Source organism: Acyrthosiphon pisum, chromosome A2 (assembly GCF_005508785.2).
Source record: "Acyrthosiphon pisum isolate AL4f chromosome A2, pea_aphid_22Mar2018_4r6ur, whole genome shotgun sequence".
In the NCBI taxonomy this organism is placed as follows: domain Eukaryota; kingdom Metazoa; phylum Arthropoda; class Insecta; order Hemiptera; family Aphididae; genus Acyrthosiphon; species Acyrthosiphon pisum.
The window spans coordinates 85,972,239-85,999,923 of NC_042495.1; the positions used below are offsets into that span (position 1 = coordinate 85,972,239).

The following is a 27,685-nucleotide window of genomic DNA, read 5'->3' on the forward strand; positions in this document are numbered from 1 at the left end:
TAGTAAATAATTTAAGAATTAATATACTCATGTCAGCAAATTTCCAAAAAAAATATTGATATATCAACAATTCCAAAAATAAACTACTTGACTTAGATAAATGTTTTTAGTATCAAAATTATTGTTTTTATAATCAGATTCACAAATTGGCTATTTTGAATATATCTAAAAAAATTGAAATCAAATTTTTTATTTTTTATTTTCAATGTTAAAAAATAAGTACCTAATTAAAATATATAAATAATTTTTTATATAATATATTTGAAACTATAATAAACTATTATAAACTATAATAAGCTATAACTTGACACCTGATAATAATATATTATATAACCGACCACAACGATCGGGTTTAGTAGTGATATTGGAAAATAATGATAAATGTTCTAAATAGATTTGAATTCGAAAAAATGACAATTGTCGAGTTCATTGTTTCATTCATTATACTCTGATACCCTCATGTCTGATGATAAACTGTTTTTTTTGTTGTTGTAAGGAGAAGTTTTGACACATATACACATAAATTATTAGAGGGTGCTAATTTTAAAATTGGGGGTGCTAATACCCCCTAATCCCCCCTATTTGCGCCTATGTATATCTCGGAACATATTGTGTTGGAGCAGTACCAGTTTTTAACAAAACAATTGATCATGTTTTTGAAGAACATGGTGATTTACTGCAGTGGCGTATTTAGGAATTTTGATAGGGGGTGATGAAATATATAATAATAGGTACACTCAATAAATACTAATATAAAATACATTTTTAAAAGCCCCTAACTTGTTGAGATTGGTGTGGATCAAGGTGAAATAAGAATTGTTTAGTACAAATTGTTTAGTACCTAATAGCGTTTATTATAAATTCATATTAACGAAAATCCCGTGTTTAATACGATAAACAAAAAAAATTGCTTTATAATACAAACAAAATCCCGTTTTCTATTTTTTTGGATGCTCAGTTCATCGATAACCTTATATGGCAGGATTATTGTATTGATCGGTGACGTGCAAATAAAGCCAACACATTAAGGGACCTTATTACAATATAGTTAAACTAATGTTAAACCGCGGAATTCGACTGGTAAAATCAGTTGGTGAAGCGTATCCGAGGCAGGGACTGGAACTTTGATGATTTTTACGGTTCCGGTTCCTATTCGGTTCCTAGTAAAACTAAAATTTTGGTTTCGATTCCCAGAAAAACTAACATTTAGGTTTCGGTTTTTTTTCGGTAAATTGTTACCTGATTTGGTTTTTTACTTATGTAAAAAAATGTGTCAAGGAAAATTATCGGTTGCATCTTCTGGTATTGCTGCTACGCTTTTGGAGGGGGGGAGGACGGCCCACTCAGCATTCAAACTTCCTCTGTATCTCATTAACATAGAAACGCCAATGTGTAATATACCAAAACAAAGTAATATAGCCAAAGTGCAATTGTAAGCTTATTGTTTGGGATGAAAGCACTATGGCGCACAAAAGAGGTTTTGAGGCACTTTATAGATCTCTAAAAGATATAAGAAGTAATAATGAAGTGATGGGAGGAGTAACTGTTCTTTTAACTGGAGACTTTAAGCAAACTCTACCAGTTATACCAAGAGGAAGTCGAGCAGATGAAGTTAAGGCTTGCATAAAAGCTTCTTATTTATAGCCGTTAATAGAACAACTTTCTCTCAACAAGAATATGAGGGTCCACCTGGGAGGTGATGTCACAGCTGGAAAATTCTCTGAACTTCTAATCAATATAGGAGATGGAGATTTATTAGAGTTTTAGTAAAAGTTAGCTGGTAAGTAGGTTATCACTAAGGATTTAGGTTTAGTAGTTACAACACTACAAGAACTCATAGTTCAAATTTATACTGATATCGCCGATATAAAAAACAAATCAATGGAAAAATGACAGGGCAGCTGTGATTAATGAAATTCTTCTAAAATCACTTAAGGGGATAGAAATGGAGTATAAGTCTATAGACATGGTACTGAAGACAGATGACGCAGTTCACTATCCTGTGGAGTTTCTCAACGCACTTAATCCCCCTGGTTTTCCAGCACATAAGTTAGTCTTTAAAGTAGGAACTCCAATTATGCTGTTGCGAAATCTTCATCCACCCAAACTCTGCAATGGTACTAGACTGTGCGTGAAAGCACTCCAAAACAATTTCATTGAGGCAATAATAATTACAGGCTGTGCTCAAGGAGAATCAACGCTTATACCACGTATACCACTTTTATCATCAAACTATCCATTCGAATTTAAAAGACTGCAGTTTCCTATCAAGGTATCTTTTGCAATGACTATAAATAAGTCGCAAAGGCAGTCGTTGAAGATAGCAGGAATTGACTTGAGTGATGACTGCTTTACGCATTACGCATGGGCAATTTTATGTGGCATGCTCCAGATGTAGTTCACCTACAATCTTAGTCATTCTTGCCCCAAACGGAAGAACAACCAATGTAGTCTATAAGGAGGTGCTATAATAATAATAATAATAAAATAAAAACAATATTCACAACCTATAAATATATGTTATCATATCGAAATAGTGCTATAACAATTACTAAAACGCGCGCGCGCACACACACACACACACACAATTAAATTGTGAATTCCACGTAATATTAGTACTATCAATACAATTAAATTAAACACTTACGCACGGCCTATGAAAATGCCAAAAAAGAAACTAACACACGGGCAACGCCGTGTCGGGTCAGCTAGTTAATCATATGACTCGAATAACATATTTCTAAGAACTAACACTTTTTAAAATTTATTCTAAACGCTGCTTCTCCTAGTTTAACTAAAGCATTTTCTAAATTTTTGTATATTCTTTGACAGTTGCTACTTTTACAATAACGCCATCTAAAAAGTTCAACAACACTTTTTCTATAATCTTTTGAGACACAGCAGATGCAGGCTTAGTACCATATGGTAAACGTTTAACTAAAAATATTCCTTTATGGGTGCTCCACGCAAGCAACTTACTAGTTTCGTCATCTAATAACAACTGGTTATATGCATATTCCATTCTTCTTCGGAAAACTGGTACAGTCGAAGTAAAATTACCTTTAAGTAAGTCACAAATATCACTAAATGACCTTTTCTTTGGTAATATTGGATCGCTTAATTCCTTAACAATTTTATACGATCTCGATTCATTACCGACAGATAACTGGTACCTTAAGCTGTTCTTCTATACCATTGGCCAAAAAATATTGCTCAAGCTTTTCTTCATAGAGCCGCCAAACTCCGCCACATTACCAGTATATATAACGAACAAGAATTTCACAGACCACCCGAGCACGCACTCACGATTAAACGATTTTCTCTCGTCGCCAATTTAATAAAGTGTACACGAGACATGAGGTTTACATAATGGTGCTTTATTAACTTGACATAGGGAACAGAAGAATAATGTGCTTCTTTGCACTGTAATAACTAACCTTACTTACATTACTATTTACAATACAGTTTTACTAACTGTTACATTATCCTCTACTTTTTACATAAAATATACAAAAATAACAATTCGTATTTATATAATGGTTGGCCCACGAACTTGCCCGTGGTGAACCGGGAAACTGTTATCATCCTGGTAGGTCGTCGTTGATCTTTCGAAGTAGCCTCGATCTGTCACCAAGTCCTGAATGTTGATTTGATCCGCCAATGTCACGACATATTACCAAGTTCCGGGTATGGATCCGATTCATCGTTGTTGTGAGGTATCACCACGTCCTAGGTCTTGATCCGGATCTTCGATGCATCGAGATGCTGTCCGTTCCGAGAAGTTGGTTTATGCTGCTGAAGGATGGTACGGCGTCCATGATGCTATGTTGTTACACTCCAGTGTAGGTGGTGTTCACACGGCGTCACTTTCCCAAATAATAACTTATCTGTGTATTATTTGGGTGCGCCCAGAAATATAACCGGATAACTCAACTAAGTGCTGTGCATATCTATGCCGGAGGTTAAAAACTCAATACGACACCGAACCTTACATGGACAACTCAAATAAGTGCCAGGATATGAGACGCTTGTACCGTGTCTCGAATGTAAGTATTTGACAACTTAATTAAGAGCCAGACTACGTGTGATGTTCCGATTTCCGTGAAACTCCTTTCATTCAATTCCATTTATTGAGAAATGAAATTTGTATAGAAGCCCTATATGTTGTTTGAGCTCACGCCAGACCGGACTATCGCTATTCGCTCGCGTTACTTCACACCATGTTGTTCATGCTAGTCGCGTGTATTCGCCTGCGAAATGATAGTCCAGTCATGAGCTCGTTCTCTTGTTACAATTTGTCTGTAGTCGCAGAGTCGCCACCGCGTACTATGCACTGAGCATGCTCTGTTGTTTTTATTCGTATGGTAATGTTACTTTCTGTCACCGCCATGTAATATTATAATATTATATAGGTAGGTATTTATATATCATATGAATGAATTCACTCATTTTTGAGAAGGACTGGATACTAGAAATTGGTATTATTTTTTGTTTCATGGGACGTATAAGGACACTGTACAATGAATAAGCAACCACAAATCTATTAAGGGAAACAGAAAAATACAAGATGAAGTGTATGGCTTAAAATGAAATTCGAGAGAAATATACTGGAACAACAAAGGTGTCATAAACAACTATTTTGGAAAGTGCAAACTGCAAACATGATCATAGATTCACAGATTAGGAACTGTCTTTGGTATGCATAAATTAATCATCTATATGGTAAAGGAATTTAGAATTATTAATCCAAGAATATCAACGCTAACACTAAAGCAGACAATACATATGGATGAGAGTAAATCTAAAAAAACGTAATGGAAGCTTCAGGTAAAAATGCTAAAAATCATTAATCACCAGACAGGGACGAAGTCCAAGTAAAACTACTAAAAAATGGAGCAGAGGAATTGTTGATGAAGTAATGGAAACTGATAGGTCTGGATGGAAATCTGAAAAAATATCGAAAGAATGGAAAACACCTATGATAAAAACCTTCATAAAAAAGGAAGCACCTCACAAGATTGTAATAAGTAATAACTACCGAGGGACAGTGGCGTATTAAGGATTTTGCTGCCCCCCAAGCTGTTTATATAAGCACGTACTGGTAAAAAAGGATATGGAATGCTACATTGATACATAGTTTAACGGAAAGTAACAGAATAATTTGGGAAAAATTTTAAAAAAATTCTGTTTATATAATAGAATATTATATATTTTCAATAATTTCGAGACACATCTGAACGATACTGATCTCTTAAGCCAGAATGCCAGATTGCAGTTCACCGGCTGAGAACCACTGCTATAGTTCAGCACTTGCTACCAGAAACCAGTAAACTGCCTTCAAAGTTGAATAGGCGATGACAGATGTCAGATGCAAACTAATAAAAAATAAAACATGTAATTGTAAAACCAATACATTCATCTCTCAGTTCACAATCTAAAACCCATAATAAAAATAATGAAATGTTAGGTGAACTACACTAGGCCGAGCCGGATGTATATTATAATCGCACGAATATTACGATAATATTATATTAATCATTTTATTATTTAAAAAAATAAATATAAAAATAATTTATATGATAATTTACGTCACGATCGTGTAAATATTAATAATAACGCGTGTGTGAATATTTTATGATAAAAATATTATAATATTATTATACGTATATCAGGTATACTACATAATAATATTGCCGTTAGACACCAGAAGTGGCGCGCGCGTGGGGCACGAGTGCACGTAGCACAACCACCGCAGCAGCAAGTCGGTGGTCCCGTTCTGTAGCCGACCTGTCAGTGACGGGCGCGCGCGCTTAACAGTGTTGCCAAGATTCTCCTAGTCCGACGGCAGCGCGGCGGTGCACCTTGCGAACGGCCCGCGGCCGATCAGCGGTGGTCTTGAGAACCGAAGTCTCGAACCACGACTGTTATTCCGTACGAGAGAGCGAGTTGTAGGACGTGTCGACGTGCACAGCGGCTACACACGGGCGGCCGGCACCAGCATTGCAGCGCACCGAGCACCACGGCAACGGCACTACCTATAGCCGATGCGGTGGTGAGCGGGTGAGGTTACAATATAGGAAACCACCTGACACGCCCCCACCGTTTTCCCAGTCATCACAAAGGATCCGCCACTCTCTATAGTTGCATCTTCTAATCAAGCGCGCGCGCGCGCACGTCACGTACACACGCATACGCTCGTACGCGCACACACAAACACACACACACACCACATACGCATTAGTGCGCACACACACGCGCGCGCGAGACGCACGTACTACACACAATATATTATAGTTACAGATACATTTTATTATTATTATTATTATTATTATTGTTTTTTTTTTTAAATTTTATTTAATTTTCTCTTTTGTACGCCACTGACTGATGTGAATAACTTATTAGCGCTGCGCTGGCTCCTCGCGTACGGCTGGCTGGTGGTGGTGTCCCGAAAGCGGATTCTCGTCTAAACAATAATAAATAATAATAATTGCAATAGTAAAGTAATATCATATTATAATTATTGTTAAGTTATTGTAATATCCTCCGAGTTTTGTATTTTGTGAGATTTTCGTTCCACCACCGACGTGGTTCTGTACGCACTATAACTATTTGAGACTTTTTTCGTCGAAATCGCGTCAATATGGCGTAGTGCCGCCGTCCGATTTCGTCTTCGTCGCCACCGCCGTTAACGGTATCGTTGTAGGTAGTTCGGTAGGTAGGTAGCCGACAGCCGTCGCCACTACCGTGCAGTGTCAGTGCGATATATAGCTTCGATAATAATAATTGTGATACATCATAAGGTTGTTGTATTTTACCTACTAGCAAAAAAAGAAATAGTGCAAACGGAGTTTTGTCTTCGTTATTGTATAGTGCTTTTCCGATTTCGAAAGCCTTGTGTGCTACTGTTACCAAGTAGATAAGAAAAGTAACGTTCGTCGTTGGTGTTGTCGTTGGCGTGATCGTGACCGTGAAAAAGAATTGTCCCTGTTCCATGACTTCGACGGATTATTTAGCAGCAATCCGACAGTGGACATCATCCGTAATTACCTTGTAGCGCACTAACGTCGCTTATCAAAACAAACATGACTACATCCATCCGGTCCATCCCGTCTGACAAGGTATGTATCAAGTTTAATTTCAATACGTTTCAATAAAAGTAGAAGATTTTAAGAAGATTTTTGTCTTATTACTTCTTTCTAATCATTATTAACATCATAAATAGGTTAAAAAAACATTGTCTGTTTTATTAGAAAGTATGTGTCATAGGTAATATATATTATGATATACACTTTTGAAATTGGTTTTATTAATTTGTATATGTCATAATGTTATCTTGACATTTAAATTTTGTAATTTACAGTACAAGTAAGTACCTACTTGTTGTTTACATAGTATAATATTATAATAGATAGTTTTATTAATTACAATAAATCCAGGATGTTGAATTTTCGTGGATTGCGTAAACTAATTTAAAGAGAAAGTCTACCAGTTCTTTCTTTTTGGTTATGCAGGTGTAGAAATTATTTTTTTTTTATCAAAAGTAAATTAAAATGATATAAATTAACTACTCATCTACATCAATTAAACCTATATTTTAAGTTATTAAAACAAACTGACAATAACAAATATTCTATGTAGGTACCTATTAATATTGTAAATAAAATATTATTAGATAGGATAGATTGGGTAGGTACATTAAAAATGTACTTTGTCATTTTGGATTAAACATTATAGTAAGTGCATATTGAATAATGTATGTTTAAAAATGATCATAAATCTTGAACTAAGTTCATTCCAAGTTCAATAGGTAAAACAAAAATATTAATTAAAGATCTAGTTATAACTTTTATTGTAGTTACTTAATATAATATTTAGGTAAGCCACTATAGACAATAATTTGTATACCTAATTGATTTATTCCTATTTTGATGATAGGGTTATAATTTAAAAATATAATGTATCAATTGCTTATCTTATGAGTTTTAGTAGTTATACTCAATCGTTTAAAATACCCAATTATAAGTAGACATTGTTTTATTATTATTATTATTATTTTAGGTCATGTTTTAATGTACTTAATAATTACTTGATTGTGTGATGGTATAGACTGTATAGACATCAATGTATATAGCATCATAAAGCTGCCACATGTAATATTTTTCATTGATAGATGATGACACTTTACAGTTATAACAGTTGTGTTGTTTAATGAGGTGTCTATACTGTCCTCGATACTATCAATTTATTATTACATTATTTATTAGGTACTTATCTAATTAATTTTGGCGTTAATTGCATGTAATATAATTATTATGTACCTAAGTCTTTAATATTGTTGACTATGCAGGCATTTTGTTGGTTTAGACCTCAGTATAGACAATCTGACAATTAGACTAGAATATAATACCTAAGTTTTGACGTAAGTTGATAATATTTTAAAAGTTTTTTCATCATTAGGTACCTAAACAGTGTCTTACATTATGGTATTTTTGTTTTAAAATATTTTAATTAGATTTTGAAATATACCTATAATAATTCCTATTTTACTACAGGAGCAATAAAATATTTTTGTAATATATGAATTTAAGAGTAGTATAAAAATTGTATGTTTGCTACTTGATAGTAAATTAAACTGTTAAAGTATAGTTAGATAGCTGATAAATAATTAGAATACACTATAATAATATAATGTTTTTATAATAATTATATTGTTTTGCATAGCTTTTTGGTTTTTTGACTAATAAAACAAGAAAATAGTTGAGTACCTAATTAAATGTACAATGATAGATCTGGATTATATTATATTATATGTACATTCAAATATTTTTCTTCTCATTAAAAGAGTTAGGATGCTATATCCGCACGTGTTGTCTCCGTCTTACAAACATTTAACATTGAAAGTTATATGTTCTGAATAATTACCTAATTTAACCATGTTATGTTTAATTTTAGAAAGAATTGACCTATTACCAAATTTAGAAGTAAAATAAATTATCATCTTGTCGATGGCATAGGTTTTTTTTATATTTCAATTTTTAAGCGAGTTATGAGCATTTTAAAAACATAGTAAATTGTTTGTACATTTTAAAATACTCATAACTTGCTTTAAAATCTCGTTTAAAATTGAAATAAAAAAAAAAAAACTATGTTATCGACTAGATAATATTCTTACTTCTTAATTTGGTAATAGGTCAATTCATAATAGAAATAAACTTAACAGAATTAAATTAGTTATTCAAAACGTACAAATTGCTATGTTTTGCGTTTGTAAGACAGAGACAACACATAACGTGAGTAGACTTCCTCTTAATGAAAACTATTTTTGAAATTGTTTTAATATCTAAACATTTTCGTTAGTAATAAACACTACTAGGAAACATGTATTAATTAGTCAATTGTGTAGGTACCTATATGACTTTACCTTGTAACCAAATAATTATTAATTAAGTTTAAAAATGAACACCAATAAACCCCTGGGAAACTAATATTTACACAATATTTATTTTAACTTATATTTTGTAGTCAAAATTTGAACATTCATTAAAATAATGAAAAATAGTGACAATTTTGTAGATTGTAATAATTCTGAATTATTACTAACCTACTAAACAATTATTATATCATAAAAAAATTTAAGTACGTTCCTTTATTCTCTATACTTTATACATAGGCATATTAGATTATATTAGGTTAAAATTTTAAATCGATATTGATGCACCTTGTATGTGTGAAATAATGAACACTGATTGCTTACATTATCCATTCACCGACAAAAGGATCACTTAAAAGTTTGTTGTGAAAATGTCTTTAATTTTTTTATTGTGTGACCATGCAAGGGGGTATGAATATAATTTATTGGTGTAAAAAAATGGTTTAAAATTGGCTATGACCATGATTTGCCAATTTACAACGTAGATGATAACTGTTAAAATAATTTCATTTTAGATTTTTTATAAGTAAATCCCAATTTCTCAGCATTTAAATTTCTTTACTCATAAATTGTTACACCAATAGCCTGTCTTACTTATTAGTTATAAGTATATTACGTCTTGTACTCAATGTGTAGAACATGCAAATATATTTTACAGCATTTATTTTATATTTTATACTGAGAGGTTAGTTCTATATTGTTGTATTGGATTTTCAAAATAGTGTTAGGTATGTTATTATTGAAATATTTTTTTATGTTTTCATTTTGACCATATACAATAATATGTATGTAGGTATATGGAATAATATGTGTATAATATAATATATTATATTATATAGGTATATTACGTACCTATATTGTCAAGTGTAAAAAATTATTATGTGTTAGTGTAATCTACAAATTTAATTACTAATGGAGTAGGTAATACATACATATTGATAGAGTCTTCTTAATTGCATATAAATATATTGATAACTGTAATTATAATACATTTTTACAACACTTTTATTACTTATTGATATAAATCATAAAAATATTTTTAAACTTAAACATTTTCAGTATAGTTATTAACTTGTTGTACTATGTGTACCTACTCATTTATTGATCATTTTTATTTACATTAAAATTAGAGATGATGTAAGTAGGTAGTTATTTACAAAGTTATGTAATTATTAAGATTTTGATCTCACAAAATGGACATGTTGATCAAATGTTAATTTTTCGTAAAATAATTCTCCGGTATCTTTTCATAATACTTTGAAAAATTACGAGGGGTGGCTTGCTAAAGAAACTCAACTAATTTTATGCTGTATCATATTTTAGTAACACTTGTCAATTTTGAAGTAGAAAAACATAATATGCATGTAATTTCAACAGTACAATTTTTGCTTTTATTATTTAACTTAACAATATAAATACATAGGCGCCTGTTTTGGTGTGCTTCATGAGTGTTTTATGATATTAAATTTATAAGCATAAATATTTCAAGGGGCTATTGATTTTTAAAGAATAAATAATCACAGGTTGAGATTTTTAAAGTTTAGAAATATTAAATTTTTTAATATCTTAAATTTGTAAATATAAAATATTATTATCTTAATATCATTATTATTAGGTACTATCAGTTAAAAATGTGTTATCAATTGAATGAATTGATACTTTTTTTACATACGCCCATAATATTGTTATAAGTATAACCATGAGCTATACAAAACTGTAGGGCTTATGATTTTTATATTTGTTAATTTAATTTTAATATTAATAATAAATTGACTTTCAGTTGTCGTTTGATTATTTTTAGTAGGTACTATAATATAACTTAAATCGTTAGCAAAAACATCTCGACCTTAAACGGCTGAATGAAAAAATCTGATCGGTCTACTAGTAGAATGAATAATGATTTCAAAACAGTTTTTAGAATAAAATCTGCAATTTAATTATATGACATATCGATTTCTCATATTGATACGTCCTCAGTTCATTGGTAAATAATTTTGATTGGCATTAGCGACGCGTTCAAGCAGTCGCGATTAAGCAGCCTACTGATAATCATATTGAAAATTAGAGTAATTATAAATTATCAATAATTGTTACATTTCATTGAAATTTTCCATAGATAAACGTATTTAATAATTTGTTTTTGTTTATGATTGCTATTTTTAATAATAACCTAACTTATTTCATATTTGTACTATTACCTGAGGACTAATTTCCGTGTCTATAATATTTAAAATCAGCCTGCACTCCATATGACCAAATCGTTTGACCGGTACTGAGTCACACGATTCGCCAAAGAAAAATCGACAGCGATCGTGTACACTGATGACGCCTTGACATATTATTTTATATATTATAAATGGAGTTAAAATTATGATAAAAAAAGTTATTTTTATAATTAAACATATAATATAATTAAATAAATTGTGCTTCATTACATCCTAAATATTTCATTTTAAATTTGGTTTGCTCAATAATTATTTTTCAAAGTTGTCATTAATTTACAGTCTTATTAACTAATATCTATATCGATATTTCATTTATACAATTTCTGATAAATGTAATATCTTCTAAATTATCATGTGTTCAAACTTCGATGTATTCAAAATGTACTTTACCACTCTGTTTTCCACGAGGTCTTAACATTTGTATCTATTATAGTTTATTTAATGACCCAGATGCCATTGAAATGTATTATTGCTATGTATAATACATGTTATGTTTTAATTTATTTAAATAGTCCGTACGTTTTATTTGTATATATAATATACTTAAAAATAAACAAGTACCTATAAATAAAAATATAGTACCTATTTTTAATTAACAATGTATATTGTATTATTGTTTAATTAAACGAAGTGGTAGATATTATTAAAAATACCTATTAACTTTTTTTCTAGAACGCGAACCTCTTTAAGAGGGCGTTACACCCGCATGTGTTCTTTCTGTCTTACAAACGCATAACATAGCAAATCTTACGCGGAGCAGATCACGTTTAGGTCTGTTAGTTTGTTTCGATTTTAGTTTAATAATCAAACTTAGTTTAAAGTTTTAAATTGTTTGTACATTTTTAAATACTCATAACTTGCTTCAAAATTAAAATCTAAAAAAACTTATGATGTTTACTAAATAATATCTTATATTTAAATGTTATAAATGGTTAATTCACTCTAATTTTTAAACTAACAGCTAAGTGTGAGCGGCTGAGCGTACAATTTTAATAATATAATATAATATGGAGTGATAAGAAATTCATGTTACAAACATTTAGGATCGTTAGTGATTATTATGAAATCCCAAATTCATTTTCATCTAAAATTGTTAACTAAAAACACATATTATGCAGATAACAATAAATTCTTGATTTTAATACTTGAAAATTAAAAATTTGTATTTATAGGTACTTAAAATGTATATGTTTTTATTTTTTTGCAAATACTTAATATTTTATACATATCATTTACAAAGAATAGAAATTATAAAAATATCTAACATTAGAAGACGTCACACCCGCATAATATTTTATTGTCTCCGTTTTACAAATGTTTTGGGTGGGACAATTTTACTCCCTTTAAATTTATAGTAGAATTACCAAATTTTCACAACGTAGAACTTCATCTGTGTCGTAGTATTTTTATTACATTAGGTTTTTTTCATTTAATTATTAAAAATTATTAGTTAGTGCTTTCAAAAAAAAATAAAGCACTACTACACAGATAAAGTTTTTCCCTACAGTATACGTTGTGGTTTTCTGGTAATTATACTATAACTACAGAGGGAGTAAAATTATGCTGCGCACAACAGTTTTTTCTATGTTGCACATTTGTAAGAAGGAGACAATACAAGCGGGTGTGCCATCCTCTTAAGACTAATGAATCAGTTTATTCGTTTTAAATGTTATGATTTATAATTTTTTTTTCTTAATAATACGATTTAAGATTCGTATTTTAGTTTAGCTATTTGTGCCATTTTGTAAAAAAAGATAAATGAAATAGGTACACATTTCACAAGGGCATATATTAGGTGTTGATATATTGATTTAATTTTTTTTAAAGAAGCCCATTCAATGTCTACGATATTTATGAAAATTCTATGAACGAGGTTATGTCAGTTGATATATTTTATATTTATAGATAAAAAAATATTTTATTCATCCTTAGGTTAACCGTTTGTATTAGATTTTACACAATACGTTATACGTGTCTTTGTGTTTTTGTGTCAATAACATTGGTTAGTATAGACTTTTCAATAAGTATTATTTTTCTAAATATTTTTGCTGTGGCCTACTTATAGTCACACTTAAACAATAGACCAACGTCCAACAGATCAATGTAATACCAATACATTTTTTATTCAAAGATTTTAAGCATGCATATTATTTTTACTGAAATGTTTTCTGAATAATAACTTGTATCTGTCATACAAGAAGTATCTAATATAATAAAACGTTAAAATGTAAAAATATAAAAATAATTAGATAGTTAGGGTTAAATATCCGGTATAAAAGAAAGAAAATTCATTAGGTACATATTTTGTAATTGTATTAATTTAATTTAAATGAATGGTTCAATTTATTTCAATAATTACAATCATTTTCTTTTAAAATCTTTCGTAGGTAATGTAGGTATAGGTACTGCAGTATAGGTACTTCATATTGCTGTTGATTTACATAATCATACAATCTATTTATAAATTATATACAAATACGTTTATATTTATATTTAGAATAATTTCAGTGATATTTAATACCTAGTTACACCAATACTGTCATGGAGGCATATTTTTAAAATTTGTTTACTTTCTTATTTTAAAAATAATTTTAAAAAAACCTTTTGTTTTCTGCAAGGTGTTTGGTCGACTGTTTGATATCAGCAGTTTTTTCCCTTCCTCTTGTCTCTTGGTCTACCACAGAACCGTCGGAATATCGATTGCGCCCTTCACCCGGTGGGTTTCGTTCTCTTTCTCCCTCCGTTTTGCCTTGGAACTGAGCCCCGGTGACCCATTTCCGACTAGCAGGACCACCCTCTTTGCAACATACGTGTCCTATTTCCGCGAATAAACTATAAACGAATTTTTAAATACTATTCAAAAATAATTAATTGAGTGTATTTATTTTATTCAACTGGATATTTTAAATAAGATGTACTCTCAAGGTTATTTTTAAGAAATTACTATTCCTATTTTATAAGACGATGTATTTATTATCATAGAGTAAAGGTATAAATACTAATTACTATATGTACGGGAAATTATGTTTTGATATTTGTCAAGGTGTAGACAAATGTTTTGGACAGGATAGTCATAAAGGCCGAAACCACAGAGGGCAGAGATTTATCAACATGATGTTTTACATTTTATAAAAATATAGGAATGACCCAAAGAATTAAAATATTAAATAAATACATAACTATATGTAGGTCCATCCTATACGTTTTATTCAATTTTTAAACCATTTAACCAAAGTTAATTGCAGTAATATTATAATACTATTGGGTGTGTTATTATGAATTATGGTATATCTACTAAATAACTTGCGCTTAGCAAAAAATTGATAATTTGATTAAAATTTCAATGATTAAATAGTAAATAGTTTAGATACTTAAGTACGTATTTATCACCTATTAGTTAATATTTTATATTCTAGTTTATAGTATGATTTAATAGTATCAATGACACAAAATATATATCAATATATGGTCATTCCGCTCAAAATTATGTCTTGCAATCGAGCTATAAAATAATCTATTTTATTTAATTAATTATTCAATATTATGATAATATTATTAAATATGGTATTCTTAAACCAACGCACGTACATAATAATCTAATACTTATGTGATGTCCGTACATATTGTCGTCCTTGTTTATAAACAAAGGTATACATTGAATAGGAGTAGGATATGAATTTACTTCCCAGTCTTCAATTGTTTATTTAATTTTTTTCTGACAGTCTGCTAGTATCTTCAATTCTGATTTTGTGTCTTACCTATATTGACTCAGTTAACACCGAGGTTGACATTTTTAAACTAAAAAATGGTTTTCAGTTATACGCCAAAGAGCGATAAATTGTCTGTAGATCATGATTTAGTTGTTCTAGTGTCAATAGTAAATGGTCTTAACCCTGAAGATTTGTTAAAGACTAAGGTTATATCAAAAATAACTACACTAAATTAATTAAGAACTTATTAGTAATCGATATATACAGATATTTTGAATATTTATATTTATGTTACAGATAAACCTCAGATTGATTCTTGTCAGCGGTAAAACTAAAGAATTCATATTTAGCCCTAACGACTCGGCGGGCGATATAGCTCAAGCAATTTTTGATAATTGGCCAGAAGGTAAGATTTTTTTTATAAATAAATAGTATTACATTTAGAATCTACTGTAAAAGTCTATAAGCAAAAGTAAAATATTGTAAATTAACTGCTTACGAATTAAAACTAATTTTAAAATGAACTACCTAGGTTAGGTTTAATGCTACAATATAGTTTTTTGTTAGCGAAGATAGTCGTGAGGCAATTATAGACCTACCATAGAGGCATATTAGTAATTACTAATTACATCTTACACTAATCCAAAACAAAGTTGAAGTTTTTTTTAAATGTTTGCTTTTAGTTTATAAATTATCAATATCATGTATAAGGTATAACAAATCAAATATTTTTGAATTTTCTTCATTTATTTAATAAACAAATTGTTTCTATCCTTCTAATTTATTTGGACACAATATTATGTTCATTTTCGTTTTATTTTTTGCTCAAGTGATATTTATTTAACTTAAGTTCTTGTTTAATGCAAAAATTACGAGTTATACCTTTTATTTCAGATTATTTAAGCTTAAAAATAAATTATAAATAAAAATAAAGTATAAATCAAATGGTTCCTACTAATTATTCTTGTAATTAAAATTTAAAAAACTACAATATTTATAAATTAGAATGTAGCTTACTCCACTAAATTTGTGGGGACTTGTCTTAACTTTATAAAGGTTATAACTTATAAAAGTTTTGAGTAATATTTTAATTTATAGCAATAATGGTGTGTACCTTTTTCTTGAAACAAATAAAAAGAACACATTGTTATTGCTTGTGAGTTAATGACGTAAGAGAAAACGATTGTTTACTACAAACAACACACTGTATTTACGTCATAAAAATACATTTACATTATTATTACAAATACCTACAAATAAATGTTCTATATTTACATAATAATCACGAGCCAATTATATGTTATAAGTGTATTTGAATTTAATGTTTAATACTTATATATTTCCAACATTTTACATGCACGGAGCTATAAATTATAATTTTAAGTTTTATGTTTAATATTTAATTTTTGTACCTATTTTAATAAGATTGATTTATATTTTGGCGTTATTAGTTTGTCCCTGATTGTTCTTGTGTATAAAATCAAACAATTATATTAGTCTAAAGCGTGTGCTTGTTTCTGTACAAAATCACAAGTGTTACGTGTAACTAGGTGGGGCAATAAATAGGATTTTATTGTACTATGCAACTAGTCAACTTGTATAAACAGATAATTTTATTGTAAACACTTATAGAATATTTAATAGTTAATACTATGTCGTGTACTATCTATAGTCTATACGATGGAGTTTTCATTAGTGTTGAATCATCCAAACTGAAGCTCATCGTTTGATCTGAGGATATTACAAAATCCAGAGGATAAAAGGTTTTGTTAAGTTCAAAATGGATTAAATAACATTATTCAACTAAGAAAATAATTTACGTCTTATAAAATAGAATCGTATATTAATGAAATCAAAAAAAATATATTCTATTTTATATTAATTTTATATTAATATTTAATGTAGGTATTTTTTATTTTACTTTACACACAATTATATTTGTATAATTAGATACCTATTGTATTGTATTTTAACTATTCAATATCTTAATAGTATCTATTTAGTAATAATATATATAATTTTTATTTACATCAAAATTGGATTCAAATGTGCGATTATTTTTGACTGACCATTTTGCGTTCCAATTTCCATTATAAATTACCGTCCTATTTATTTATCTTTAGTTTTATCAGCCAATAATCCTCAGACTATCATATAGTCTCATTCATTCGTTAACATCAAGACATTACACATATTTATATTATAATTTATAAATTATAAATTTTAATAGAAAATTTAGTATCTATCTTTAGTTAAACATAATACTGATAACTTTTTAGTAGACAAATTTAAATATTGCATTTTTTGTGAAATTATATCTCGTCATTTATCGTTGGAGTGAAAGCTTCCTCTTTCAAATTTATCTTTCTGATTGCCGCGTATTATAGACCATGTAAATGGGCCGGTCGACTGGTGACTGAGTTTTGTAAGACTTTCTCTCACTTTGTTTTGCATTTACAAGGTGTATCATATATATAAAAAATAGTATTCCAATCCAAAACGTACCATTAAATTAAAAAACTACCTATATACATACAAATTGTACACTTACATATAGTTGGTTCACACGCTCATTTTTAAATTTTTGTTTCAAAAAAGTGTCTTAAGGCACTGAATTCGGATTTTTGAAAAAATTGTCACTCTTTTTACTTTGGAAGTTATTTTAGAACTGGGAAACTAGATATTAAAAAAATCGTGATACCTATTAAACATTTAAAAATTACAAATATTTTAATTAGCATATTTTTTTAAACTGAATATAACAGCTGAAAAATCAGATTTTGATCTTTGTAATTAATTTTTAAGCTATAAGATATAACTTAGGTATACACTATACACAACAAAATGGCTTTCAAGTTAAAAAAGATAAGCAATTGGGTACCACTCTGCTGTAAAGTAAGATTCGAGTGGGTCACCGTATATTGAAATATATATGGTTATATTGAATTCCATGATATAGAATCATTGTAAACAAAAACGATTCTGAGCAAAAACGGTCTGTCAGCCCTTATTACTAAGAATATCTTATAATAATATTATTGCTGTTAAAGTAACTTATTTTACTAGTAGTCATACAGTATAGGTTAAATTAATTTTTTCCAACAAATTTGCATTTATAAAAACATCGCAGTGTGTTTAAATTATATTAATATGCGTAAATGTTTCACGTTCCCACAAATATTATTTAGTTCTTTATTTTTGGATTTACGACAAACTAACTAAAATATTTATTCTTTGTTTAAATATCTAATTTCAACAAAATTGTAACTTAATACTTAATTCAAAAATCTATGTTTATTTTTTTTATTTTTTTTTTTAATAACATGAACTTATTGAACAGGTTTATATTAAACCTTGTCTTAAATGTTCAATCCTTAGCTATATAAAAATTGAATATTTAATAAATGTTTGTCATTTTTATGAATTTTGTCAAAATTTAAACTTTAAATGCTTATTTTTGATAAGACAAAAACAACACGTTACCTATTTTAAAATCAATACTTTCTCCGCTCAAAATCTAAAAGTTAGTACAAATGTTCTAGCTGTCATTCCCCTCAAATATTTTATTTTTTTTTAATTTAACATACTTAATCCTAAAAACTTAATCTAGCTGAAAAAAATTTAGGATATAATATGATATTTTCATATGACTATTTAGTATTTTAACATAAATATTTGATTAGGGACAGCCAAGTACCAACCATTAGTGGTAGTAGTATGCTACCGTTACATATATATTATTACCGTTAAAGTATGAAATCCGTTATTTTATAATAGAACGTATGGGTTACTATATTGAATAGGTACTGCTTTAGTTTAACTGTTTACATTTAAATTAAATTATTAATTAATACTATTCCAAAAATTGTTTAGAATAACTAGTAAAGACAAAAAAAATGGTAATTACTCAAAACAAATTTCTGAAAAAATCGATTTATTTTTTTGGTGGAACTCAAAAACTAATAACCGAAGACACTTGAAATTGTCACCAAATATTTATATCAGAATTTTCCCTATATGGTAACAGTTTTGTAAACTTTTAATTTTTTTAAATTACCGTCTAAAAACTTTCATTTAGTAAAAACGCTGGGACATTTAACGTAGGGTCCTCATAATATGTTTAATAGCTGATCAAAAATATTAAAGATACATTAATAATATAACTTCTTTACGATGTTTTAAAAATCAAGTTAATTTGTTAACCGACTATATATATTTTAAACGTGGATTACCTATAATTAATTATCATAGAACTGTCTGAATTTGGTGACTTTTTGAATTGTACTGAAGAGTGTAGGTACACCATTCTTACGACAAATACATCGGTTCCGCAGTACCTATATTTAATGGTTCACAAAAAACCTTGACCATTTCCATTAAAAAAAAATATATATATTAATAACACGCGATACGTAATACGTAAGTATGTAGTCGTAATAAAATATAACAGTATACTTATCGATGCGTAGTGAAAAGTGTTGATACACTATCTGACTTGCATTCTGGCCGTATGTGTATGGTTTTATTATTATTGTTTATTGTTAAATAAATTATGATAAATGTATATTAGGTATTATAATAATTAATAATCAATTTAATCGCCGTACCTGTTATTGATAACCAAAACGATACAAACTAGTTCACACGCCGCAAAAATCTAATTTTATCTGAACGACTTTCAATATATAAAATGCAACAAAATTTAACCAAACAAGTACGACGAGAAATGTATAAAATATCTAATTAGATATAATATACCATTAATAATTTGGTTATTGTATAAAATAGGTACCTAGATATTTATTGAAAGATTTGAAACTTTTCATATACTTATTAATACTGCTAATATATTAAATATTTATATCCCCCTAATAAAACAATGTTTTATTATTAATATTTTGATATTAAAAAGCAGCTAGGGTGTAACTTCTCTACTGCACAGTATAGGTGAGTATAGAATGATATTACTCTATGGTATCGAGCATAGAATAATATAACTGTATAGTGTTGAGTTTAACTCGTCATTGAGTAAGTCACTGTAATGTTTGTTTTTAAATTGAATTCAATGATAATCATTGCATACGAAAAACGATTCTGAGCATAGGATATTGTCAATCAGCCTATATTACTATTTATACTTATATTTTATGATATTATTGCTACTAAAATAACTTATTAGTTTTTTTACTATTAGTAATACAGTAGGTTGAATTAATTTTTGCAGAAAACATTGCATCAGAAAATGTCATTATGTGTATAAAATATAATAATATTTACGTAGGTAAATGTTTCAAGATCTCACAAATAATATTTTTGAATTACAACAAAATAACTAATAATTTATTCTTTGTTTAATTATCTAATTTTGTCAAAATTATAACTTTAAATGTCCATAAAAAATTTTTTTATATATTTAAATTTTAGATTCTGAGCAAGGAATTGAATGTATTGATTGTATACAATGTGTATTTTTTTATTTTTTATGTGTCTGTAATCACCATTTAGGACATTAAAAATGCTTTAATTTTCTTCAACTGCACGTTTTCTGATAGAAAAGTGAATCTAGTTGGTACTTTGGGGGGAACAAAAGTAAAATTTTCCTATTATTTTTCTAAAGCGCCGTGAAAAATAAAAAAAAATTATAGAAAATCTGGAATTTTTACATAAAATTGATTTTGGTTTTTGGTGTAACTCTAAAACAAATTACAGTAGAAACATCATATGTTGACAGAATGATTTCTATACACCATACCATTTTCAAAATAGTTTGACTTATTTTGAGATGTTTACGGATATTTTTAGTTTTTTCTTTCTATAAATGTCAATTTAATTTTATTTGTTGGGTCAAAAAGCTTGAAAATGTAATACAAAACTCTTAATATATATTGTTACTATGGCAGTTGAAAAATATTAAAAATATATACTCACGATTTTTTCTTATAAGCATTTTAAATTTAAATTTTAAAAAAGTAAGTAGAAATCGCATAAATTTGCAATTATAAATATTTATAATTTGCAAAAAAAAAATGTCTACCGGAAAGTCAAATTAAATTTATATGATTGTTTGAAGTTCAAATTTTTAAAAGATTGGATTTTCACTCGATTTGTCAAGTAGAGATTTTCTTATTTTGTTGTAATCTAAAAAAGAAAAACTATAGATACTTGAAATTTACACCATATGTTTATTTTATCAATTCCTATACTTGATAACATTTTCAATTTTAGATTCTGAGCGGAGCGATGATGTATTGATTTTACAATGATGTGTGTTTTTTTTTATTAATTTTTAATTTTTTCAGTATCTTTTCTGATAGGAAAGTGAATCTAGTTGGTACTTTGGGGGGTCAAAAGTAAAAATTTCCCAGTAGTTTTCAAAAGCGCCTTGAAAAACAAAAGAAAAATTAAGGAAAAACGGGAATTTCTACGCAAAATCTGTTTTCGAGAAAATCGATTTTGGTTTTCGGTGTAACTCTAAAAAAAATGACCGTAGATACTTGAAATTTTGACTGAATGTTTATGTCAACATTTTTTATACACCATGCCTTTTTAAAAATATTTTAACTTCTTTTGAGCTATTTAGGAACATTTTCAGTTTCCAATTTTTTTATTTTTTTATTCTATTAATATCAATAAAACTTTATTTGTTGGGTACAAAAGCTTGACAATTTAATAGAAGGCTCCTAATATATTGTTTCAAAGACAGATGAAAAATATTAAAAATCCATAGTCACAATTTATTTTTATAAGCATTTAAAGTTCAAATATCGACAAAATACGTAAAAATGACGAAAATTTCTAAATTATTTTGAGTTAGAAATTTATAAAAAAACTTTTTTTAAATCCAAGATTTGAAAATGTAATGCAAGATTCCTCATAAATTTGTCTACCTTTATCGAAAAAAAAATGTGTATAAAAAACTCAAATAAAAATTTTATGAGCGTTTGAAATTTATATTCTTTTTTTTATTATTTATATATTTAAGTAATTTACAATCTATAAAACATTATGTACAATGGGCAAATTTGATAGTTTATATAAAATGAAATAACAGAATTTAACATTTAAGGGCAGGCACTCAGCAGCACCACCCGACCGAAAAAAATGTTGATGTCGTGGTTTTTTTTTTTTATTATTTTAGGTCTCTAGGCCACTGTTTTTTGAGTCTTCTACGTGCATTGCCAGGAAGTGAGGGGGAAGAAAGTAGCTTTATTAATGGATTACTGTGAGAGTTAAAGTTGGAGTGAAATTTAGAGTAATGTGCTTTTGCTAATTGATTAAGTGTAGGAATTTTTAGGTCTTTGTGAAGATTATTGTTTGTGAAATACCAAGTAGAAGATGTTATTAATCGTAGGCAGATATATTGAAAAGCTTGAAGCGTGTTGGTGTTAGAGGGCTTTGCAGAGCCCCATAACTGGATACCATACGTCCAAGCTGGTCGAATTATTGATTTGTATGTAGTAAGTTTATTGGAAAGGGAAAGTTTGGATTTTAAAAGTGGTCTAACGATATGAAGTCTAGAGTTAACAGTTTTGCGTTTAAGTTTAATGTGTGGGCTCCAGGTTAAGCGTTTGTTGACAGTTAGTCCAAGGTATTTAGCTTCGTTTGCCTTAGGAATTGTTATATTGTTTAACGTGACAGGTGGAGAATCGATATGACGTTGTGAAAAAGTTACTTGAACAGATTTAGTTTCGTTTATTTTGATTTTCCATCTGTTTGCCCACAAGCTGATCATATTTAAATGGTTTTGTATCATTTCACTGGCTTTCGTGGGAGGCGGTCATTAGCGTGTCATAAGCGTATGTGCCTAAAGATGTATAAAATGTCTTGGGTATGTCATGAACTCAGGAGTGAAAATCGAGTTAAGGAATGGAGCGATGTCGCTTCCTTGTGGGACTCCAGCTCTAATAGTGTAACGGGTTGAGTAGGTGTTGTTTAGGCGAACAGTAAAGAAACGATTTGACAGATATGATTTTATCAAGAGGAAAAGAGGGGCGGGTAAGAACTTTTTAAGTTTGTACATTAGTCCGTCGTGCCAAACCCGATCAAAGGCTTGGGAGATGTCAAGGAATACTGCTGTACAGAACTGTTTTTTTTCCAGGGAGCTGGATATGATAATTTATATTCTTACAACATTTGATATTCACTCTATTTCTCATGTAACGATTTCCTTATTTTGTTGAAATTAAAATACGAATGACTGTAGATACTTGAAAATTTCACTGAATGTTTATATTAGTATTTTATATATACGACAAAATTTTGAAAATAATTTGACTCTTTTTGAGCTGTTTACGGACATGGTTAGTTTTCAATTTTTTTAGTTTTTTTTTCTATAAATATCAATAAAGTTTTAACTGTTGGGCCAAAAAGTGTAAAAAATTAATACAAGGCCTTTGATATATTGTTACAATAGCAGTTGAAAAATATTAAAAATACATAGGCACAATTTTTTTTATAAGCATTTAAAGATCGAATTTTGACAACATTTATCAAATTTAAAATTGAATAATTATTTCGTAATTAAAAATTTGTAAAATGTTCAACTTTTATATCTAAGGATTGAAAATTTAAAACAAAATTCCGTGTAAGTAGTTAATTCTGTTACCAAAAAATCTAAAAAATACATAAGCACAGTTTATTTTTATAGTCATTTTAAGCTCAAATTTGGACGAAATTACATATTAAAAAACCTGGAATAACTATTTTAGTTATTTGGTTATGATTGTATAATATTATTTGTGGGTACTTAAAACCTCTAAAGTATACTATTATATATCTAATATCTATGATAGTACCACGGTTTGTTGTTGATGTATAACGCGTTACCTGATGGATATTGTGATATGATTAATTTGGAATTTATTATAGATACCTATTATTGGTCAATTTTTTTTTAATACCATAGATAAGTATATAATATGTTAATCTTATACGTACCTAAACTGACATACCGTCTTCACTCAGAATCGTTTTTCTTATACAGTGATATTATATCATTGAATTCAAATTTAATACTATCCATTATAAAATGACCCACTTGTAACCTACTGTACAGCAGAGCGACATCCACTTACCCACCTTTTTTTTCTGTAAATATTAATACAATTTTATTTGTTGGATAAAAAAGCGTAACAATTTAATGCAAGGCTCCTGATATATTCTTAAGAAAAGCAGTTGAAAAATATTAAAAATACATAGACATAATTATTTTTTAGTTAAAAACTTATAAATTGTTCAACTTTTATAGCTAAGGATTGAAAATTTAAAACAAGGTTCTACGTAAAAGGTTATATATAAATTACTTTATTCAAAATAATATCATCAAATATACTTAGTAATATCATAGGGTGACTGACCGTCTTCGCTCAAAATCGTTTTTCTTATACAATAATATTATATACTATTTTAACCTACTGTATGAGCGACACCCACTTGCCCACCTTTTTTTTATAGACATCATAAAAAAAATTCCAAAATGTAAAATTTCTATGTTTATGGCTCAAAAAGAATCAAAACATTTTGGAAATTATACCATGTAAAATACTAATACTGATTATATTAGGTAAACATTTCTACGGTTATTTGTTTTTTAAATTATAATAAAATAGGAAAATCGTTTGATAAGAAATCGTCGTTTTACCTGTGAATATCCAAATTCAACAACTTTTTTTTTTTTATTTCTATATAGTAATAACAACTCACGAGGAACCTTTAAACCTTGTATTACATTTTAAAATCTTAATATCGATTCTTGTATGTAGTACACGTAAATTGTACTATTGTATTCTAATGAATTAGTGGCAGTAGAAGTTGGAACTCTTCAACTCTCGTAATAGCCACATTTAAGATACCATTGTTTTGGCACTGAATTCTGCGACAGTCGTAGATAAATGTCCTAAATACTATCTGTCCAGGAATTTGCTTACTGATTTCATACTGTGGCGTACAAGCAGTTATTTAGAAAAAAATATAATAAGAAATACATTTGTTGGAATTATTATTATTACTTTTATGAATTTTGAGATTTTTTGTGGAAGAAGAAATGAAAAATGTAAAATCGTATCGAAGATTAATTGTTTTGATGATAGCACTTATACTTCTATTTTTCATTGTATTTATCGTGTTTAATTATTGTTTTATATGATAATTTATAATGAAGTCAGTGTGTATTTAATATACTTACTCATTTTACTATCTAAAAAAATATTAAATTACTGTGGCGGTGTCACGTTTATTACTTATATACTTGTTGACGGCATTCATTTTACCTTTGATTAGAAAATTATACTATATACTATTGTAATAACTCTATTATAATATTATATCAGTATATTAATATATTTCATTATGTTTTGTAATGATTACAGATTGGGCTGACGAAGCAGTCGAAAAAGCTGAGATCCTCAGACTGATATATCAGGGTCGTTTTTTACACAGCAACGTCACATTGGGTGCTCTAGGCCTTGTGCCAGCCCGTACCACTGTTATGCATCTCGTACCAAGGGAAACACTACCTGAACCTAATTCACAAGGTGAGCCATATGATGAACTAATGATTTTCGGTTACTGGTTGGGGCTCGTGATAATACCACCTACTCTTCTAATCAATAGTCGACATCTGAGAATACTGATAGGCAACCTCAAAATCCTTTAGATCCTTAATTAATGATTATCTCTCGATTGAAATTTATAACTGTCATTGTTTTGCTATGCCCCTCATTGTCCGTAACAAAACATTGAAAGAACATAAATTATTATAATTAATTGTTGAGTATTTTTTTAAATATTTTGACTTTACCCTCATCCCATTTTGAAGTCCTGGCTATGCCACTGCCATCTTCAATATTACTGTTAAAACTTGATTATTATGGTATTAAATTTAAATATTTTTAAAAGAATGCAATGTTTCAATTTCTTAATTAGTTTTGGGAAAATCAAATTTTTTTTCTTTCACGTTTCCATAAATGCTGAATTTAATTCTATAAATTTAACTTAATTTATATCTAATAAAATAAAGCTAAATATACCTAATAATTTTATTTTTTTTTTTTAGATCAAAGACAAAAAAGTAAAGGTGCAAGCAGTAGTTGCTGTTCAGCCGCCTGTTCTATATTATGAATGTGTTCTACAACAATGCAAATATTGTGTATTTAGTAAAATAAATCAAGTATGCTTAAAATGCAACTTTCAAAACAAATTTGTAGTGAGTGGTCTCACCATTTACCCATGATGAATTGTGACCATTGGTGGGTTAATGTTCTATAGATTTTTTTTGACTTGTATATTTTCAGTTATCCCCTCCAACTTTTTTTTAATTATTATTATTATTTTTGTTTTTTATTAACTATATCATAGATAGGTCTAAGGACAAAAAATGTAATTATACTTTATATTAGGTTTATTAATACATCACAGATATGACGCGAGTATGAACCTGCTTCATTTGTCGGTATTTTAATAAACTGTTAAATTTATAAAAATTAACGCAACAAATTTACTGTACCATGATATGGATAACCGAACTATCCTTTATTTTGTATTGTTGCAATTCATGATAAAAATCTGTAATCTTAACTATTTTATTTTATTTAGATTTGCTGGGTCTTCCCTTCACAAAAAAAAAAAAGAGTTAATAAAAAATAAAAATATTTTTATAAAAATATATTTGTAAACATTTAAAAAATAAATGTTGTTGCACGGTATATGATTACTGTTCTCCATTTGTCTTTATGATGTATGTTTTGTGTAAATAGTAATATTCATTCGGACATTTAAATTATGTTTTGAATTATATTTTTGGGATGAAAGAAATCAACCTGCAATATCTCAGAGTCGTGCTTTGGTTTGTGCTCATTATTCTTAAACTATATGAAATATAAACTTGATCTTATTGTTGTATGAATATTAATTATATTGGTTGTCTTAAATCATAATGTTTATAAAAATATTATAGTTTAATATACACTATTATCAAGAAACTCAAAATATATAAATATGATTTTTTTTTTTTGCTTTTACTCTTCTGTGATTTTTTCGTTATTATACAATTTTTTTTTAGATAATGTAATTGTGTAATATAGTACGTATATAAATGTATAATCTCACCTTTTTGATTCTTAATGTAAATTGTGTTTTATTTCTAATCTCCTTATTTTTTTAAACCGAAATTAAATTTAGGATTAGGTGTATATTATTATCGTTGTCGTTGTGTAAAGTATATTAAGAAAAACGAATACATAATTATATATCATATATGATTATTTTAAATATAACAGTATGTATTATTATTATCAATATAGTATTATTTAACTGTTCGTAAA

At 28.4% G+C, this 27,685-nt stretch overlaps 2 protein-coding genes across 3 annotated transcripts; both read left to right on the plus strand.

The window, feature by feature from the left end:
• The first annotated feature begins 1,945 nt into the window (after positions 1-1,945).
• Positions 1,946-2,398, plus strand: LOC103310067. Its single transcript, XM_008187158.1, has one exon. It carries the CDS (start codon positions 1,946-1,948, stop codon positions 2,396-2,398), a length of 453 nt encoding a protein of 150 aa, XP_008185380.1.
• A 3,458-nt stretch (positions 2,399-5,856) lies between these two features.
• LOC100166324 (ubiquitin-like protein 3) lies at positions 5,857-27,685 on the plus strand. Of its 2 annotated transcripts, none has more exons than XM_001949780.5 (4): positions 5,857-7,118; positions 15,663-15,771; positions 25,733-25,897; positions 26,419-27,685. In XM_001949780.5, exons 1-4 carry the CDS (start codon positions 7,083-7,085, stop codon positions 26,481-26,483), a joined length of 375 nt encoding a protein of 124 aa, XP_001949815.2. In that variant the 5' UTR covers positions 5,857-7,082; the 3' UTR covers positions 26,484-27,685. The 2 variants fall into 2 exon arrangements, with proteins under 2 accessions (XP_001949815.2, XP_016661814.1); XM_016806325.2 differs by lacking the exon at positions 5,857-7,118 and adding an exon at positions 15,293-15,571.

Excerpts from the sequence above, each read along its gene's own strand:
- LOC103310067 (XM_008187158.1), top strand. The coding sequence starts at position 1,946 with ATGGAGTATAAGTCTATAGACATGGTACTGAAGACAGATGACGCAGTT.
- LOC100166324 (XM_016806325.2), top strand. The coding sequence starts at position 15,461 with ATGGTTTTCAGTTATACGCCAAAGAGCGATAAATTGTCTGTAGATCAT. Across the intron at positions 15,772-25,732 it reads TTTTGATAATTGGCCAGAAG|ATTGGGCTGACGAAGCAGTC; the intron begins GTAAGATTTTTT and ends TAATGATTACAG. Across the intron at positions 25,898-26,418 it reads ACCTGAACCTAATTCACAAG|ATCAAAGACAAAAAAGTAAA; the intron begins GTGAGCCATATG and ends TTTTTTTTTTAG.